This window comes from Staurois parvus, unplaced genomic scaffold (assembly GCF_062004578.1).
Source record: "Staurois parvus isolate SC_StPar_1 unplaced genomic scaffold, SC_StPar_1.0 ptg000450l, whole genome shotgun sequence".
NCBI lineage: Eukaryota > Metazoa > Chordata > Amphibia > Anura > Ranidae > Staurois > Staurois parvus.
This window is the reverse complement of record NW_028318246.1, coordinates 606,787-628,128: the sequence shown is the minus strand read 5'-3', so window position 1 is coordinate 628,128 and position 21,342 is coordinate 606,787. Positions and strand designations below refer to the sequence as shown.

Genomic DNA, 21,342 nt, shown 5'->3' with positions numbered 1-21,342 from the left:
CCGCGGAGGGGACATGTACACTGATCATCAGGGCACTGATGATCAGTGTGCCCTGATGATCTGTGTAGCCCGAGCAGTGCCACCTGTCAGTGTCCATTAGTGCCAGCTGTCAGTGCTCATCCATGCCATCTGCCAGTGCCCATTAATGCCACATATCAGTGCCTACCAGTGCACATCAATGACATATATCAGTGCCCATCTGAGCTGCCTTTCAGTGTCACCGATCAGTGCCAGTCAGTGCCACCTATCAATGCCTATCAGTGCTGCCAATCTGTGCCACCTATCAGTGCTGCCAGTCAGTGCTGCCTATCAGTGCCAGTAAGTGCCGCCTATCAGTGCCATGTATCAGTGCTGCCTTTCAGTGCCCATCTGTGATGCCTGTCAATGCCCATCAGTGCCAGCTATCAGTGTCCATCAGTGCCCATCACTGCAGCCTCATTAGAGCTCATCAGTGAAGGAGATAAATCACTTATTTACAAAATTTTATAACAAAAACTAAGAAAAAACTTTTTTTTTCAAAATTTTCAGTGGTTTTTGGTTTAAGAAAAAATAAAAAACCCAGAGTTGATTAAATACCATCAAAATAAAGCTCTATCTGTCACAAAAAAATGATAAAAATTTCATATGGGTACAGTGTTGCATGACCGTGCAATTGTCATTCAAAGTGCGACAGCGCTGAAAGCTGGAAATTGGCCTGGGCAGGAAGGGGGTATAAGTGCCCTGTAAGCTTGTGGTTAAAGAGATCTTTGTTGATCCACTTTCACTTTGCACAATGAATGTTCCTCGCTGTGTTTGTATGGTCCTCCCTGAGCTGTTTCCTTTTGTGAGCTGCCTATTAGAGTTTACTGTGGCCAATGCAAGATGGACTCCTGTTGGCTGGTTAGATTGGTTGCTTATATAATAATGTTTTATTAAATTGAGGAGAAATGTTGCCTCCTTGAGGTGGAGATTGAAAGCTGCCCAGCAGTCAGACACGGGAAGTACATAATCCCAAAGCGGGGGGGGTTGTAATGTCATGGTACACACCTATAATAATAATAAAGTCAACTTCAGGGTGCTCAAAACAATAGAATAGATAAGAGTATCCTATACTAAAGTCGAACAGAAGTTGCCAGCATATTAAGATAAATCACTATGCCATCAGGAAAACAAAACAAAAAAAGTAAAAATATCCTATGTGTGAACATACCATTGTTTTGGGAGCTCAAAGGACCCCTTTGTCAAGACTTAACCACACTGTAGGGATGCTGTGAGTGTAGGGCCATGCAGTTTTGTGTATTTTTAATGCACCTGTGCTATGGAAAAATCACTATTTCCAATATGTCACCTTTAAAAACAGATGAGTTCGGTACTTTTGTTCCAGTCGCTATGTTTCTCACCATCACATATCACAGCACTTTGTCTCAACAACAGTATTGGTGATGGTAGGATGTGAGGGCACACACTGGCCTTGGTACTGTTTCACCAATGCACCTACTGCTGATTGCTCTTCCCAGTGCAGTCAACTTAACAAGTGATGCTATCAATTTCTAACCCCTCCCTGGTGCAGACTACTCAACTGGCAATGCTTGCATTTTTTGTGTGGAAACATTGAAGGGGCCTCCTCATAGCTGCAACTGCTAAAATCCATTTTTTTCAGTCGATTGAGGATACCTGTTGTTAGCCACTGAAAGCAAATACCAGCAGCATGTTTACTATCCTACAGGGTCCTGTGTCAAATTAATAGATGATAGAAATAAGTATGAATAAATTGACAAAAACTATAAAAAGTATATACAATACATCATTTTTTGGAGTTTGGAAGTTACAACAGATTGCAATGCACTACCTTAGAGGTCTCACACTGTCCTCCTTAGATTTGGCATTGCTGTCTGGTAGAATAAAACACCCAGGACACACTTGTATATTTTTTTTTTTATTTATTATAACACACACACACACACACGTTAGAACCGTACATTTTAGGTAGGTTGAGAAGAAATAAAGATATCCCATGGGTTCCATACCGCCTCGAACAAGCATGTAGAGCGGTCAAGTATTCCATCATATTTGTTTTATCTGTTGCTTCAAACTCTGTTGAATATTTTTGCTTTTTTGAGGCAACTTTCCTGAATATGGTTAAAAATCAGCTTTCTGTGTGGTAAACATGGCTTCCAGATTCTTTCTACTTTGATAGCCAATGATAAGACACTTTTCAGAAGCTGACACATATTGTACTATATGTGCTTGTGGGATGATAGTATTCTATTGACGATTTTTGTTGCACACTTATGTTTTTACGCTTCTAAAAATTGATATAGGCCCCTCCTGAATATTTGTTTTGTAAAGTCCCCTTTGATCTGTGGTTTTTAATAAAAAACATCCAAGTCTTTACAGAGCACCACAGGAAGAATGCTCCCATTCTTTCACCTAGTCATTACTGTGGCTCTGTAGTCCCATGGGAGACCACATTCTTCTGTAAATTTGCACACCTGAGAGGTCCAGGACCTCTCTCCCACTGCGGCATTTTCTCCTCAGTATAGATCTCTGCAAATATGATGGTTCAGAACTCATTGTACTCAGGCTAGAGGAAAGCAATGTAACATTAGTAAATTGTATTTATTGAATTTTGTTTTTTTTTCCTGCACGCACACTATAGCGTTTTAAAAAGGGTTAATGCTAGTTTGTCTAACAAGTGATTGATGTTGCACTGTCACCACAAGACAGCTGTATGGGCAGTGGTGACAGTGTGTGACAGAGAGCAGTCTTATCCCGAGAGAGCGTTCTGCAAGATAGGCTTAGCTCCTGTTATCACGACCCTTTCCAGATGCTCCCTACCGCCTCCTGGTTCTCCCTCGTTTGCCAATCAGTCCTAACGAGCTCTCTGGGGAGCATTCAGGGCTTGCTGCTAGCCACATTTAGTAGGGTTAAATGAACTTAGGTAGCCAGGGCTCTGCCTCCCATAACAGGCACAATTAGACATGTTCTGTAACGATCAGGATCCATACGGTTCATCAGAGGAATCGGTACCTGCTATGGTACTGGTGTCTCATAACATACATAGAACAGTCATCATATAGTAACATCATCCTATGTATTTTGTATGCATTTAGACATTTTTGGAATGTTTAACACATCAAATTATCTATAGTGTTCATCTAATTATCATGTTTTATCTTAAACCTACAGATTTTACATTATAGCAGTGGACATGAGTTTCACCAAACATTGACTGGTGGTGAATTAATCAGTCATTTAAAGTGGAAGATTCATCTACAGAGAATGTTTGGTGATTATCAGATTGACCGCTCTATTAATATACCTCTTTGTGAGGGTTAAATCTTTATTCAGAGTATTCATTAAAGCCTGGAGTAAAATCAGACACTGGGCACGGACTATGTCACATTGACTAAATACTTTACATGAATAAACTGTTTATGGGCATATTTTGTGATCTTGGTACAGACAGTCTGAGCCATCTATAAAATATAGAAAAAGAGAGAATGAAGTGAAACCAGATAGATTATACCTGTCACTTATCTCCTAAAGGTCTGAAAGTGAAAATGTTTGGTTGCTTCTGAGATCATCTTTACTCATTTGTTCCGGCTATATTACCAGCATGTCCGAGTTCCGTTTTCTGTAATCAAATCTGTTACCTCGTCTAGCTACTGGTTCCGTTCAATTTTATTTATCCCAATATATTTTTGCTTCAAAAAATAAATTGTAATGACTGAATTTTACATGATGAGATTACATGAAGACAGTATGTATTTTTGACATGCATTTTAAGGTGACCTGAAAAAGGTTATCAAATATATCTTATTTTATTATGAGTGGTGTGGGTGCCTATAATGTCATTAAGGTATGTGGGTTCTAATGTCATTAAAGGGTATATCCAGTCAATTTCTTTATCGTTTCGAATAGAGTGGAGAAAGTTTAAAAGTCCTGCCAAGTTTTTTCTGTTATTTGGGATTCCGTAAAAGATCATTCCACTAACTTCATGTTCCAGTGACAGCATATACACCAGACTGGAAGTAGCAACACAGAGGGCAATAAAAATGTGTATCCTTACCAATTTAAGCCCACTTTGGTCTGGTCATCAGATGTAATCCCCTGTGTCAGTCAGCTGCGACTGCACAGGAAAGGAGAGAGTGCTCGACAACCGCTAGAAAATTCAGAATCTGTGGCCAAAAGGCACCCATTTCCCAGCTGTTGTCGGCGCTCGCACCTTTCCCCTGCAGCCAAATGCTGACTGACACAGGGGAGTTGGATCATGTGACGGACTGAAGCGGACAGAAAATGGGTAATTATACACATCTTTTCATTTTTATATGTATGTGTATAGTTTGAAATGTGATGGTACTTGCCATATAACATTGAAAGTAAAATCAGGGTGCCTAACCTACACCTCAGGACTTCTGATTTTACCTTTACCTTTGCTTATGCCCAATTGGCCATGCTGCTATGTAAAAGTCCTGTGGTGTTCTGGGAACATATGTTGCTTAGTGAAACAAAAAGAAAGCGCACCAACCTTGAGTATTACCTCAGCAAACCAAAATTTTATTAAATTCAGAATAATACAAACAACGAAGTAAATCAAGCATGTAAGTCCTCAAAGGAACTTTAGAAGTGAGAAGCCTGTGCGAGTCCCATCATAGGGGTAGATTCTCAGAGTACAGCTGATGCGTTTCGAAGGGGGTCCCTTCTTCATCAGAGCTAACTGAACAATGAGTGCTCTCTAACATATGTTGCTTAGCCAGAGCAGACAAGAGATTCTAACATAAACATCTCTATCATTTTTTTCTGCACATACCTTATCTTTTCGAAATAATTTATGCATGCTCTTGCAGTAGTGATTGAAAGATAGTAATCTCTACCTAGTGATGACATGTATCTGTGAATTTTTTCTTTTTACTTTAGAGTTTTTGCATTGTTAGGTTATTGATTAGGTGTACAGGCAGAAATTTTACTGCTTACCTGGTATTTCTCTTTAAAGTTGAACTAAAGGAAAACCTTTTTATTTTCTTTATGGATAGAGTAAGAGAGGGTTATAATTCCTGTCAGTTTTTTTGCCCTCTGTGTCCCATTGGGGAGATTTTCCCTCATTTCCTGCCCCACAGCCAAAAAAGGAAGTGAACGGAAATCCCTCCAAAGTTAGGGAAATCCATAACTGTAACCAGAACTTCATCCCTACTGGAAGATTTCTCATCTGTTCCTATATATTGGTGACAACCTACAATTTGGGTTGTTCTTTCTCTTTCTGAGTTAGCAGTCAACTGGACAAATAAAGAGGGTGATTGTCCCTAATGGGGGCCACTCAAATTCTAATCCTTTTCAACTCTGTCCAAAACATAAAATAAAAGTTTTGCATTCAGTTATACTGTAAGCTGTATGTTGCAATATTTTTTTCACATCTATATTTATGATATATATTTGTGTAATGCGCCTTTCATCTCTTTTGCAGTTGACAGCCTGTGTTCACGCTTCTGCTTCCCTGCTGTACCCCATGTATTGGCAGCACATTTACATCCCAGTTCTTCCTCCACACCTCCTGGACTATTGCTGGTGAGTATTATAATAACCAGAACGGGCTTTCAAAAAGGTAGCCTTCTTGCACTGATTTTCACTAGTGCTAATATCTACATAGTTTGTATATTCTCCCTTTGTTCACATAGGTTTTTTTTTTCCCAGATGACCAATTTCTTTTCACAACTGAATATATACTGTTAAAGCCATTGGCTTCTAAATAAAATAATCCTAAAGTGTGTGCTTGTATAGCTGTGTTGGGGGTCATAAGATTATAAGACACACTGAGGCAGAGATTTGATATTAACAAAGGTAATATATATTTGTATAAATTGCTGCATACATGTTGGCGATATGCAGTATATTTCTACAACATAAACCAGAAAGTACTGACCCTTTAATATGTCTGTTGAAAATGTTGTAAGGACTTGAATGGCACAGGTTACAATAACAGCATTATTGATAATTTTCTAAGAGGCAATTTACATCATTTTAGTGTACACAACAGTTATGAAGCATATAGAAAACCCATATCTGATGTATAGACGTGTTTATTATAATGACTTGGTTCTTCTCTCAGTGGCTTCTGACTAAATGAACTATGGTTTAAATATTTCTATATTTCTTTTTAACTTCTGGTGCCTTTTTAGAAGGCAAATTGCTTGTAAATGACGTGAGAATAAAAAGATTTTAGTTCCCTATGACTGTGTCATATTTTCACATGATATTTGCATTGACCAAATACATAGCTTCAGGGCTGCTGTCAGAGATCTAAGCTAATGTCCCAATAAATAGGAACTCTGCCATTTTCAATCTTTAGGTTTGTGTCTGCAATATGGTATTCTGGTTAGTTAGCATAGAATACCAAGACTGCTGCAGTGATGTCGCATAGAAAATAGTCTAGGTATACTGAGTTTCCCCCCCGTCCGGGAACTAGAATATACACCGACAAGCCATAACATTTTGACCACCCACTATAACCCGTTGAGGCATGAACTCCACTAGACATCTGAAGGTATGCTGTGGTTTCTGGCAGCAAGCCATCAGTAGCAGATCCTTTAAGTCCTGTAAATTGCGAGGTGGGGCTTCATGGACTGAGTTTGGTTTTCCAGCACATCCCACAGATGCTTGATTGGATTGAGATCTGGAAAATTTGAAACCAACACCTCACACTCTGTGTTGTGTTCCTCAAACCTTTCTTGAATTAATCAGACCAGGCTTTCATTGTTCTGTGGTCCAGTTCTGAGGCACATGTGCCCTTTGGCTTTTGGCTGTGGACACGGGTCAGCACAGGCACCCTGACCGGTCTGAGGCTACGCATCCCCATATGTAATAGCCATTACTCCATATAGTCTAGCCATTACAAAAATCACTCAAAATCCTAAGCTTGCCCATTTTTTCTGCTTTCAACACATCAACTTAAGAGACAGCAACCTGTTCACTTGCTGCCTAATATATCCCACCCATTTGTGCCACATAGTTTGATTAAGAAGTCATTCCATTTGCTCCTGATAATGGTTCCTTCTATATGAAACTGAAAACTGTGGCAGATCTTTGCTTCTGCAGAATTAAAGCATCCTTTATTCTTTAAAGTAGGATTTCTTGCTGCTCAATTTACAGTCATATTCATACTAAATGCCCTAAGGGGAAGGGGACACAAGCAAAATTATACTGTCAAAGGATTGTCCCTACATCAGTGTGGTCTGTGACATGTGGGTGGTCTGTTCGCTTCTAATAACCACAAAAATTAATTTGTTGGTGCTGCATCTTTGTTAATTATTTTAGTACAGAGATGAATTGTTTTAAAAAAAGGATTCAGAAAGCTTCAGATTTGCTTACAACTGTCTTATATCTCTTCGGTATGACTTAATTTGGACAGATCAGCAGCCAGGGGGTTTGAATCAGCTTCTTTTCCGTGACTTATTAGTCCACTAATTAAATTTGGGACATTCCAGCGACAGTTAGAATTTGGAATTCTGGCAGTGTAGAGTGCAGACACAAAACACCCTGTCTTTGGTCTGAGATGGGGGGGGGGGGGTCATACTGCATTTTCAAGCTTTCTGTTTTAGAAGACACACATGATAAACAGAGCAGTAGCCATCTCTTTCTAGTATAAGGGCAGTACTTTCTGATGTTTACTAGGAATGGATAAGATGATAAACTAATTGCCTACGTTTAACTCTCTTTCCCTAATCTTACAGAAATATTTCAACTTTTCTCATGTTATAATTTGAGCAGCAACACAAAGAACTGTGTTATCAAAAATAGCTACATAACAGAACTTCATATAATTCCAATAAAATTGCATCAGCCTGTAAATGAACACCACACAGGGAGGGATTTAATTTTCTATTCCTATATGGGGCTCTTCCCCTTCTCAGCATGTGGTAACTGAGCAGGTATGACCATGGAGAAAAGGTTAACCTTGTGGGATACATTGGAATATGTTTTGTATATAAGTTGTTCTTTCAATAAGAATAAGGTAATAGAAAAAGCATTGACTGAAAGCACAACAGGACTTATACAGGCATAGATATGGCTGTTTTTGATCCAATCACAGTCTGGAATTGAACCTGGACTGAGCTGTTTTGCTCAATTGTAGTGTAGTGAGGTTTGGGACCTGGCTTTTGTGTCTAGCAGGGGTGCCTGTGTAATAAGACTAACTGAAATATAGATCTGTCTATAAAGACCATCTGGGGTTCAGTTTAAGCTTGCCAGACATTGGACTTCATGTTCACTGCTCTGCCATTGGAAGTAAATGAGGAAAAAGTGACTGTTCCTTATTTAAAAACAATATTCTAGTTAGACTTTTAAACCAGCATTCTTTAACAAAAAACACATGTTCATCCATGCACTGGGTTGTAAGGGCTTCAGGAGCAAGGCATTTCCTTTGATAAGGTTTCTTCCCCTTAATTTGAAGCACTGGAGCAGAATGCAGTAATGTAATGGAAACTGTGATGGAACTGTATGAAAGGAGTAGCTCCTCTGCTTCTTTCTCCAAGATCATGTTACATAGCTTAAATACAAACTTCTTTTTTATGCAATATTTAATTTACAAAAGTAAAGAGCCAACATATCACACACAGATTTACCATGAACAATTCATGTTACTCTCTGTCCCTGCAATCTAATATCCTACCACACTCCCACTGAACTTTGGGGAGAAGCCAACTAACCTACCATCATGTTTTTGGATTGTGGAAGGAAAACCAGTACACTTGGTGAAAGACATAGAGACATGTGAAGAACGTACAAACTCTAATCTATGTAGATAGTGTCCATGTAAGCCAGGACTGGCAAATGTGCTTACAACTTATACAGCTTGAGCAAAATGCTTTATGATTTAGTTTATTAAGGTACCTGAAATAATTGATTACAATGGCTGCTTTATTATTTAGCGGAATTTAAACCTGACATTTCTGCGTCTTAAACTAATTTTCCATGCTTCATTTCATTACTTTGGGGGACTGCCGAAACCTTACTTTCTTTAAGGGATAAATTAGACTCTGTATGGCATTGCATTTAGATATTGTAATCCATAAATAGATATTAAGTTTTAGCATGAAATGGCACAATATACCTTTACGAGTCTAAACACCTACACTATATTGCCAAAAGTATTGGGACACCCCTCCAAATCATTGGATTCAGGTTGTTTCAATCACCTCCATGGTCACGGGTTTAAAAAATCAAGCACCTAGGCATGCAGACTGCTTCTACAAACAGTTTTGAAAGAATGGGTCGCTCTCAGAAACTCAGTGAATTGAAGTGCGGTACCATAATAGGTTGCCACCAGTGCAATAAGTCCATCTGTTTAATTTCTTTGCTACTAAATATTCCATGGTCAACTGTTTGTGGTATTATAACAAAGTGGAAGCAATGGGGAACAATAGCAACACAGCCATGGAGTGGTAGGCCATGTAAAATGTCAGAGCTGGGTCAGCGCATGCTGAAGCACGGAAGTCACCAACTGTTTGCAGAGTCAACAGCTAAAGACCTCCAAACTTCATGTGGCCTTCAGATTAGCAAGGCAACAGTGTGTAGAGAGCTTCATGGAATGGGTTTCCATGGCCAAGTACCTGCATCCTAGCCTTACATCACCATGTGCAATGCAAAGTTTCGGATGCAGTGGTGTAAAGCATGCCGCCACTGGACTCTAGAGCAGTAGAGACGTGTTCTCTGGAGTGACGAATCACACTTCTCTGTCTGGCAATCTGACGAACGTGTCTGGGTTTGGCAGTTGCCAGGAGAACGGTACTTGCTTGACTGCGTTGTGCTGAGTGTAATTTTCGGTGGAGGGGGGATTATGGTGTGGGGTTGTTTTTTAGGGGTTGGGTTTGGCCCCTTAATTCCAGTCAAGGGAACTCTTAAAGCATCAGCATACCAAGACATTTTGGACAGATTCATCCTCTCTGCTTGACCTGTTTACCATTATCACAGAGAGTGAAAGTGAAAGAAAATACCAAATTTCCGTTTGTCAACGGAACAGAAATAGAGGGGAACTCTTCCAATGGGGACACTAGTTCTGGTGACCCGGGTGTCAAATTAGGAATCCCTCAATTAAGGAATTTCCTCTTACTTCCTTTGGCAATGAAAAAAACAGTAATGCAGTGATTTTATCTGTCTAAAGCGGGCCATACATTATGCAATTTTCTTTCTTTCAGCCATGGGTTGACACTGTATTGATGATCCTTCCCACAGCGCTATTGTATTCTTCCGGCAGGCAGAGCGGAGAGACTTCCCTGCCGGCTGAATACAATGGTCACTACTGGTGGCTATAACCTCTGACCGTGATTGGGCAAAATATAAAAATGACAGACTGGTTGTACTGAATTCGAGTGAGAGAATGACTTCAATACATACAGCCTGCCCATACATGGATCAAAATTCAGCCTGTTCCTGCTGAACTGGCTGAATTTCGAGCCATCTATTGCCGGATTTAGTGTTTTCTTGCTCAAATAATCTTTATATTTTTATCTTTTCTTTTGCAGTGCCCCTATGCCTTATCTGATTGGAGTTCACTTCAGCCTTCTAGAGGTATAAAATTATATTATCTTGACAAATCACTGTCATTTATATTTTACTTGTCTGTCATATAACGCTTACATTTTTTCTACATGTAACTATAGTTCCATATTTTACTGGGAGACTATTTACGTTTTTTGTGTTTTCATGTTGACCTTATAGAAGTACATAACATCATAAGGTTGTGGTTATAGTATCAGGTAAATATTATGATTTATTTACAAAATGTCCCCCAGTTAAAGTGAAACTAATGGCAAAGTTTTTTGCTTTAACCACTTCAGCTCCAGAAGATCACCCCCATTCCTGACCAGGCCATTTTTTCCGATACGGTGCTGCTTTACTTTTAACTGACATTTGCACTGTCATGCAACACTGTACCAAAATGAAATTTGTGTCCCATAAATAGAGTTTTCTTTTGGTGGTATTTGATCACCTCAGTTTTTACTTTTTGTGTTATAAACAAAAAAGGAGCAACAATTTTGAAAAATTGCTGTCAGTCAAATTCTTTGCCTATGGGTGTACACAACCCGACTAGGGACCACGTGCGCACGGGAGCCTCCATAACAGCCAGCTTGTTGAAAAGGCACTCGGAGGAGAGGAGGAGTGGACAGTGCCAGCGGGGGACTTCAGAGGAGGTCAGTATCGTTGCAGTATCGTTGCACAGAACAAGTAACTTTTTTTTTTTTTTTTTAACCACTGGAAACCCGCTCTGTAGCAGTTTTACTGCTACAGGGCAACCCTCCTGTGCAAAATCACGTGTATATATACATGATTTTGCATTTCCGCTTCACGGGGCACACGCGTCCCTCCTGCAAATCGCTTCTGCTCTCAACTGTCATAGCAGAAGCCGATCTCCGAGTCCCCATGAACGGATGTTTGCTGCCACCCGCAGATCATCAGAACATCCAAGCTCTGCTTATGTTTACATAGGCAGAGGTCTGTTCAGATCAGAACTGGGAACACGATCCATCACTTCCACAACACCACGTAGTTTACACCAAGCACATAGCTAGGCACACACTTAACCCTTTGATCACCCTAAATGTTAACCCCTTCCCAACCAATGTCATTAATACAGTGATCAGTGTATATTTTTAGCACTGATAACTGTATTAGTTTCACTAGTTCCCACAAAGTGTCATTTAGTCTAAAAATGTCCGTCGCAATATCGCAGTCTTGCTATAAGTTGCTGATCACCGTCACTACTAGTATAATAAATAAATTCCAGTATATATCCCATAGTTTGTGGATGCTATAATATTTGCGCAAACTAATCAATATAAGCTTATTGGGGATTTTTGTAACCAAAAATATGTAGCAGAAAACATTTTGGCCTAAATTTATGAAGAATTTGATTTTTAATTTTTTTTATTGGATATGTTTCATAGTAGAAAATAAAAGATATTGGGTTTTTTCTCCCCCAAATTTTTGGTCCTTTTTATTTATATAATAATAAAAAAAACCAGTGGTGATCAACTACCACCAAAGAAAGCTATATTTATTCTATATATTTTGTGTGGGTACAGCATTGCATGACCGCACAATTACTAGTTACAATAGCACGGTGCTACAGTGCCTTGAAAAGGTATTCATACCCCTAGAAATTTTCCACATTTTGTCATGTTACAACCAAAAACGGTAATGTATTTTATTGGGATTTTATGTGATAGACCAACACAAAGTGGCACATAGTTGTGAAGTGGAAGGAAAATGATAGTTTTAAAATTTTTTTACAAATATCTGAAAAGTGTGGCATTCATTTGTATTCAGCCCCCCCGAGTCAATACTTGGTAGAACCACCTTAAGCCAGTGTGCATGGACCCTTAGGATTGACCAAAATAAGCGTATTAAATGTTCAAGACGACATGCATAATTTGTTGGAGCCCTTTATCAACTTACCGCAAGTAGTGCTCAAATGCATGTCTGGTAACCTCCACTACAAAAATAGAGGGACAGACCTGGAAACTCTGTAGTAAAAAAAAAAAAAAAAGTAATGCTGGATTTTCTAAAGCTAATAGAAGCTGGAACGAGCTTTAGTCCAACTAAACCAGTGGGATCCGATAGGAGCATTTTCAACAAGTTTTTGAATGATCATATAGTCATATAGAAGAAGAGGACCCAGGGTCATTAAAACCACTCCATAACCTTCTGACGTTCAATGCAAAAAAAAACTATTTTGGGATATGCCAGCCAGTCATGCTAAAGAGCCACAGACAAATCTTACAGATCCCGTGACCAATTAATAGGCTTCTGGCCAGTAGATTAGACACTGTAGGATCCCAGAGCTGAAAAAACAAATTTTTTTAATACATCTTTTATATGTCATTATCTTTAGTTTCATGTAACTATATGCTGTTGTAATTCATGCCCAACAATAAATAAAAAAAATAAGCAATTTTAGAAAACTGGAGGACTGTGCAATTACAGAAGATAAATTCCTATTTGAGATTACTGCAGTGCTTCTGTTGCACTAAAATCCCATGCAGTGTTGTCAGTCCTTGCGCCAGTTTTCTTCTGTGGGACTACAGAACTCCTGCCCATCTCCTAATCTTTAAAATATAAGGGAATAAAAAAATGTTATCCTACAGTGGATATAAAAAGTCTACACACCCCTGTTAAAATGTCAGGTTTCTGTGATGTAAAAAAAATGAGAAAAAGATAAATAATTTCAGAACTTTTTCCACCTTTAACGCAACCTATAAACTGTCCAACACAGTTGAACAACAAACTTAAATCTTTTAGGCAGACGGAAGTAAAAATAACAAACTAAAATAATATGGTTGCATAGGTTTGCACAACCTTAAACTAATACTTTGTTGAAGCACCTTTTGATTGTACAGCACTCAGTCTTTTTGGGTATGAGTCTATCAGCATGGCACATCTTGACTTCTTCAGATCACTCCACAGGTTTCTGATCGGATTCAGGTCTGGGCTCTGGCTGGGCCATTCCAAAACTTTAATCTTATTCTGGTGAAGCCATTCCTTTGTTGATTTGGATGTATGCTTTGGTTCGTTGTCATGCTGAAAGATGAAGTTCTTCTTCATGTTCAGCTTTCTAGCAGAAGCCTGAAGGTTTTGTGCCAATATTGACTGGTATGTGGAACTGTTCAGAATTCCCTCTACCTTGACTAAGGCCCCAGTTCCAGCTGAAGAAAAACAGCCCCAAAGCATGATGTTGCCACCACTTTTGATGATGTGCAATGTTGTTTTTGCTCCAGACATATCTTTTGGAATTATGGCCAAAAAGTTCAACCTTGGTTTCATCAGACTATAACACATTTTCCCACATGCTTTTGGGAGACTTCAGATGTGTTTTTGCAAGATTTACCTGGGCTTGGATGTTTTTCTTCATAAGAAAAGACTTTTGTCTTGCCACTCTACCCCATAGCCCAGACATATGAAGAATATGGGAGATTGCTGTCACATGTACCACACAGCCAGTACTTGCCAGATATTCCTGCAGCTCCTTTAATGTTGCTGAGGGCCTCTTGGCAGCCTCCCAGACCAGTTTTCTTCTCGTCTTTTCATCACTGTATTCCATGGTATATCTAATGCCTTGAAAATTATTTTGTACCCTTCTCCTGACTGATACTTTTTAAAAATGAGATCTGTCTGATCTTTTGGAAGCTCTATGTGGACCATGGCTTTTGCTGTAGGATGTGACTAAGAAAATGTCAGGAAACACCTACTAGAACAGCTGAACTTTATTTGTGGTTAATCAGAAGCACTTTAAATGATGGCAGGTGTGTACTGACTTCTTTTTAACATGATTTTGAACATAATTGCTTAATTGTGAACATAGCTACATCCCCAGTTATTAGAGCGTGCGCACACTTATGCAACCACATTATTTTAGTTTTTTTGTTTACTCCCCCCTAAAAGATTTCAGTTTGTTTTCCAATTGAGTTATACAGTTTATAGATCACATTAAAGGTGGAAAATGTTCCAAAATGATTTATCTTTGTCTCGTTTGTTTACATCACAGAAACCTGACATTTTAACAGGGGTGTGTAAACTTTTTATATCCACTGTATGTGTCCATACCCATTACAGCGGTTAGGGGCAAATTTTAAGCTCAATGTTTAGAAGCAGGGAAAAAAAAAACCTTCTGTTTTTGTTGTTTTTAAGAGCAGTTGTCTGGCAGAAAAAAAAACGCTAAATGCTCTTAAATGCAAATACCAAACAAATTTCAAAATTAGCTATTTTTTCTGCCAAGAGAACTGGAGTTTTTTTAAGCCAGTGTGCATGGACCCTAAATCTTATTTATGCCCTTGATATGGGAGTTGATTCCAGAACATGTCTTTGTATATTACATATTTACTGATAAATTTGGTAACCCAATCTGAGCCATTTTGAGCAATACTAGAAAAATTAACTTAGCTGGGCCATTGCTTACTGCACAAGCATGTTGAATATCTTGTTAGAATCTACATTCCATGCTAACCCAGCTAAAAATTCCCAATTAAAGTATATGTGAACCCCTACCTGGTAAAACAACCCATTCCATTTAAAATAGAATTAAAAGGCAAACATGTGTATATATAAAAAAAATAGCATTTATAAATACATTTTTTTTTTTTGTTACATTAGTGATCATATAATCTCTTTTCTCAGCTGCATAAGGTGGGGGCGGAGAAACACAAGAGGTGGGGGTGGAGAAACACCATTACACGGATCTTTCCAGTGGATAGCTGTGCAGGGAGGTGTGTCTTGGCCATTGGAGGACAGGCCAGCTGTTCTGTCAGCACAGCCAGAAAACTGAGCACTCTGGAAAGGATGTGCTCTCATGCCTAGCATGGTCAGTTTGAAATAAGAGAGCATGGGGCAGGAACACCAGGGATTTCACACAAAAGAAGCAACACAAAAGAGAACATGATAGTTTTTAACACAAGTGCAAGCGGCACATATCAGGGATATGAAGTGTTGGGGTAACACATTTTTTAAGTGGCCCTAGGAATTAATGATATGTTTGGGACAGCATTAGTGAATCATAATGGCTAAATCTTGCTGGTTTTATTAAACTGGCATAGTTTATAAAATGTGCATTTTTCGCAGCTCTTTGCAACTAATACTAACATTCAACTATCACAAATTATAAAAATATAATTTGCAGTCAATACATTGATTTATGTTCAAATATGTGTTTCAGATTTGTTTAATTCAGTGTATTTTTCCTTCATGTTCACTCAAGCACATCAGTGAGGGTTTATGTTCATATGGTAATTCCTATAGGTGTAATCCTTAGTTAAACAATTTTCCTGCGGTTACCAGCACTGTTATGACTTGTCTTGGCAACTCTCTTGAACATCTCTTCTCTGTCTGCAAAATGTTAAGCTGCATGAAACATGGTTGACCACAACAATAATGTGATTAAAATGTGAATATTAATCAAATAGAAATAAAATAATTCCTTCAATACCTTTTTTGATGTAAGGCTGTATGAATTGTAATGAATATGTTTACTCAGTTCATTTTAATATACCACAGAAGCATATTATTAACACATGACCGTGTAATCCAATTTTATTGGTTTTTAATATATCAATGGTTTTATAGATTCTGCAAATGCAATAAGATTCTTTTAGCTCCAACACTCAATAGTACTTTTTGGTAACCATTAACTCCTTAAGCTCCTTAAAATTCTTTCTAGTTTATCAGTCATATTATGGTATTAAATCTTTCCTTTAGAGAGTGAGAAGCCGGTCTCTTGATGATGTGGTTTTGCTCAATGTGGACACCAACTCTTTGGAAACTCCTTTCAATGATCTCTCAGTGTTACCCACTGATGTGGTGAGTGATTTTGCTACTGTGAGCAAGAGCTTATTAACACCAGAGTGCATATGCTAAAGTGATTGTTAACTTTTTTTTTTCTTTAATTAAAATAACAAACATGTCATACTTACCTGCTATGTGCAGTGGTTTTGCACAGATCAGCCCCAATCCTCCTCTTCTCGGGTCCTCCATCGGCTCTCCTTGCTCCTCCCCTCTGCCGAGTTGCTTGCTATTCAGGACACTTGTTCAAACTCGATCCTGTGTGTCTATTGACCATGTCATCCGCTCCCTCCCCACTGGCTGTTAATGACACCAGCGGGAGCCTGTGGCTCCCACTGCTGTCTCTGAGTGAGGAGGGAGAGAGCTGGACCGAGATCAGGCTCAGGTAAGTATATTGGTGGGGGGAAGGAGCTGCATGCAAAAGGTTTTTTCTTTAATGCAGAGATTGCAATAAGGTAAAAAAAATAATTCTGTCCTCAGAACCACTTTAACTTATGTTGCTTTGCTCCCCCCCCAGCGCACTATAACACAATGTACTACTGCCAACAGGCTTTCATTGGTAACCATGCTTTCTGCTTATACCCATGTACTTTGCTTGCACTGGAAAATGCATGAAAAAGCATTGCAACACTGGTGGATATAAGTCCTAAATGCACCCCTAGAAATTAGAATGTCAGAATCTGGCCTTTTTAGGTAGGTTTGGTAACAATTCAATGTTTATGGGGTAGTTCAAGTATTCCTGGAGAAAAAGATAATAAAACTAGGTAATAAAATAAAACAATTCATATTGTTTTCCCCAGAATCAGGACTGTCTGCATGTGCCTGCCTCTCCTTCCCTTGTTGCTTTGAATAGGAATACTTGTGAAATTTCAAAATGATTAGATGATGTGGGCACATCTTACTACACTTTAATTTCAATGGCTGGCTTTATTCAAGGAAATAAAGCAGGAGCGTAAAAGACGCACTGTCTGGTCAAGGCATTGTGTCCTTAACAGTTATTTAACACGGAGTGCATTTATGAACTCAGATGTACTCATGGTAGCACATAAAACTTTTGTCTCTGCAGAATGGTTGAAATATTTACCTTTCCAGGAAGAAAATACTTTTCCAATCTCCCTCCTGTGCTCCTCATATGACCAGAAACACAGGCCTTTAGAAGGGTTCAGGTTACAGAATCCAGTAATTATGGTTTTTGAATATAAGGCCTTCAACAGCTGCAAAGCACTAAAAGATATATTTTGCTGTTGGAGGATAAAATAGTAAAACTGTTGTGTAAGGTTTTCTTAGTGGCATATTTTTTAACTTGATGAAGGTTAATGTAGCAAACATAGCCTTTCTAGAATAGTACAGGCACCTGATCTTAATCACAGTTTTTTTCTGATACTCCTATAAACAGGGGTGGGTGTATTAGTGGGACATCAAAACATACAGCAGCATTTCTCAACCTTTAGTTTTTGCACCCTGTAAAAGTTTGGAAAATCTAGAGGCACTCCAGTCTAAAATGTAAAACAACATAAATTTTACTTACCATAAATGGGATGGGAATACCCACTAGACTTTAGTTAATCTGGCACTGGCAGATATTTTTCAAGAAAAGCCCAGTTTGAGCGATCACTTTTACCTATCAGTCTGTTTATGGTGATTAATTTCCCTATATGCAGATAATTACTTTAACGAGTGTCAATATTTGACAGTAATAGTTCCTGGGCAGCCTTGCATCACCCCCTTTCACGATCCTCACTAGCAATGATGCTGTCTCCCCCCCCATCTACTCCTAACAGTGCTCCTGTCTTTCTGTGGACCCATCTGGCAGCAAATTAAAGTCCTTCTCCTGTCTGCCACAGTCCTGCATGCTGCTTGCATATTGACAAGGAGGGAAGTTGGACAGGCCCCCTGCGGAGCAAGGAAGTGTCTTGGAGCATAAGTGTGCCATGCAGAGTGGCTGGCATACAGTAGAACTGTAGTGAAATCAAGCAAAAAAATAAGCCAGGGCATTGGTTTGCTGGTAAATTTATAGTAACAATTTTTTTTAAAATGGCAGACACGTCGTACTTACCTGCTTTGTACGTGGTTTTGCACAGAGCAAGCCTCATCCTACTCTTCTTGGGTCCCTTGCTGGCACTCCTGGCCCCTCTCCCCTGCTGAATGCCGCTTGCTCTGGTGGCACTCGTGCATGCTCATTCCCAAGCCCTGCTCTTTGTGTCTATAAGGTGCACAGTGCATCTTAGCCCCCTGCACCCTCCCCCCTCCCAAACATTGTGATTGACAGAAGCAATGGCTACCACTGCTGTGTCTCGGCCAATGAAGAGAGAGAGACCTGCTTCTGTGCACATTGCCGCATCAAGATGGAGCTCAGGTAAATATTAGGGAGGCTACAGAAGGTTTTTTTTACCTTCTTGAATGGAATGCATAAAGGTAAAAAACCTTCAGCCTTTACAACCACTTTAATATGTACCACGTCTACCGAATGTACTATTGCCTATAATACAATCCTATAAATTCATTTTTAAATGTATGTAAATCCAAATAATTTTTTAAGGGAAGGGAGAGTAGGGAATTAACCCTATCAAGTTATTTTGCTGCCTTTGTCGCATTGAAAATATTCACTGGGGACTGAACAAAATTCCCCTCTTAGAGCGTAGTTACAGAAACTCCATTGAAGGATTTCCCTAACCTCTTCTTCTGGTGGCAGCCAAAAGTTTTGTTTTTCCCTTCACTTTATTTTTCGGTGACTATGGTGACTAGGGCAAATGGAGTGGTGAGTTTCTCAAGTAATGCCGAAATAAAGCATACTGAATTAAAAAAATTACCATGCGTCTGATACTTCCCTACTCTATGGAATGGTTCGGGGGGAGCAGAGGATTTTGGATTTCATAACAAGGAACCATTTTCATTAAATGTATGTGTTGTCCCTTGTGCTGAATTTTTAAAAACATTTACTGAAACTCAGGCTTTAAGGGGCACAAGATTCAGTAAGGGCTGGTTCAACCATGACTCACACAGGAATGCGCTTGTGTGTTCCTGTGCGATTCACCTGCGATCCTGGTGTAGTGCGATTTCAGTCCATTCATTTGAATGGGCTGAAATCATTCTGAACCGTGCCAATGTACATGCAAATGCACAGCAACCAGATTGCATGGTACTACTGTACCATGCGATCCAGTGCAGGAAACATGCACTGCGTTTAAAACCTGCATTTGGGGTGTGATTAGGATAACACTGTGACACACTGCAGTTAACAAGTGCAGTGCATTTTGAACATGATGCACACAGAATACGGGTTTCCCACACCGCATTCTGGTGTGAACTGGTCCTAAATCTGAAACAATTGAATTATACTTCCTCCAACAGGATGTGGATGCTGGCAGGCAAGAAATCCATTTGCCAGTCAGAGTTGAAGTAAAGTTCTCTATAGCTTTAGTAACCAACTTTCCTGTAAATAATTATGTCCTATGTAGTACAGACAACTAGATCCTGTAAAAATCTTGTATGCAGGGTGCGCCGTCCTGTTCCTGCTGCTGAACTTTCAGCACCAAGGGAGTTAATAGCTCCAAATCTTCTGTGAAGCTGCAGTGAACAAGCTTCCAAAGAAGACCCACCCTTTCCCCCTTCCTCTTCCATTGGGAAAAATTGCTTCACAGTATACACTGCATGTAACATAATCTTTGAATTGGAGTCAGATGAATCAGAGGATTTTCTCCCTCATTGAGAGATAGTGTTACATGCAGCAGACAATATAAAAAGACTTCCCAGGGAAGGAGGAGGGAGCAGGTCCCTATCAGGTGCTTGTTCTCTGCATCTTCAAAGAAGACTTGGAGCTGTTAACTTCCTCCATGCTGCAAGTTTAGCATCAGGAAGAGAACTGGGCACCCCTGCCCAGAAGATTTCTAAAGGATCCAGATGTCTGCACAACCTAGGACATAATTAATCACAGGTAAGTTAGGCTACTATGGAACCTAAGTTATAGAAAAGATTCGGATAAACTTCAGTTGTTGGCAGTACGTTGTGAGTAACCAAAGGTTTTTACCTGTGTTTCTATTTGTTCCAGTTGCTGGACATTGGGTCTCACAAGCTTATGATCGACAAACAGTTCAGGCCAGCCTATAGTGTTTCTCCTAAGGGACCGGATGCCCATAGTCTGGACCATTGTCCTCTACTTAGAAACTTGGTAAACTCATTTGGAGTCTCATATATCTCTGTCTGGTGTGGTGTAGCCTCCTCTTCTGCTTTATGTATGGAAGAGTTCCATACAGTTATGCTGGAATTTATTTGACATCCTGCAAATATGATTGGTGACTGTGATCATAAAGACTTCTACAGCCATTCTCTGACCATCCTGCAGCCTCTGAGCTTTCTGCTGTAGATGTACTGTGTGATAGGGGTTTCTCAATTCCATAATGGATGACTTTGTTCCTGAGGAGCCGCCATCAGCTCTCAGTCTAAAGGATGCTATTTTGTCTCTTGTCAAGTAGTACAAGTCAAATTTAAAACTTGTAAATAGGATCGGTGACTCAGGTCACCTAGAGGCTGTAAGTGAAATTCTACGGCTTTCCCTGCAGAACCTTTCTCTGACATTCCTGCAGCTGTGACAGCCTCTGAGCCTTTCGCTATGGATGGTAATGTGCCATAGAGGGTCTTGCAAATCTGTAATGGATGACTTTGTTCCTGAGGAGCCTTTGGCAGCTGAAATAGCTCTCAGCTGCCAAAGGCAGATACAATTTTGACTCTTCTCAATGCTGTGCAAGTCAAATTATTATCATTACTATTATTATCTATACAGGATTTATATAGCACCAACAGTTTACACAGCATTTTACAATATAAAGGTAGTATAACAGTACAATTACAATACAGTTCAATACAGAAGAAATCGGAAAAGTAGCATGTAGCTTCTACTGTACTAGTGCTGATACCAAATTGGCATTCCTGGGCTTTTTTTAATTTAATTTTATTTATAATATATATGCTAGACCATGGGAGAAAGCTTTTGTCTTCTGCCCTACATGATTGTGTTGATGGTCTTACTAATATTATCCATCT

The 21,342-nt window shown here is 39.3% G+C and overlaps 1 protein-coding gene across 7 annotated transcripts in view; it reads left to right on the top strand.

Annotated features, from left to right (window-relative positions):
• The window catches only part of DENND1B (DENN domain containing 1B), a 319,310-nt gene that overhangs the window by 212,231 nt on the left and 85,737 nt on the right, over positions 1 to 21,342 (top strand). For all 7 annotated transcript variants that reach the window (XM_089688668.1, XM_089688666.1, XM_089688667.1 and 4 more), the window contains 3 exons: positions 5,444 to 5,544; positions 10,497 to 10,542; positions 16,219 to 16,320. In XM_089688668.1, coding sequence (XP_089544794.1) covers positions 5,444 to 5,544; positions 10,497 to 10,542; positions 16,219 to 16,320 — 249 coding nt within the window. The remainder of the gene's footprint in view (positions 1 to 5,443; positions 5,545 to 10,496; positions 10,543 to 16,218; positions 16,321 to 21,342) is intronic.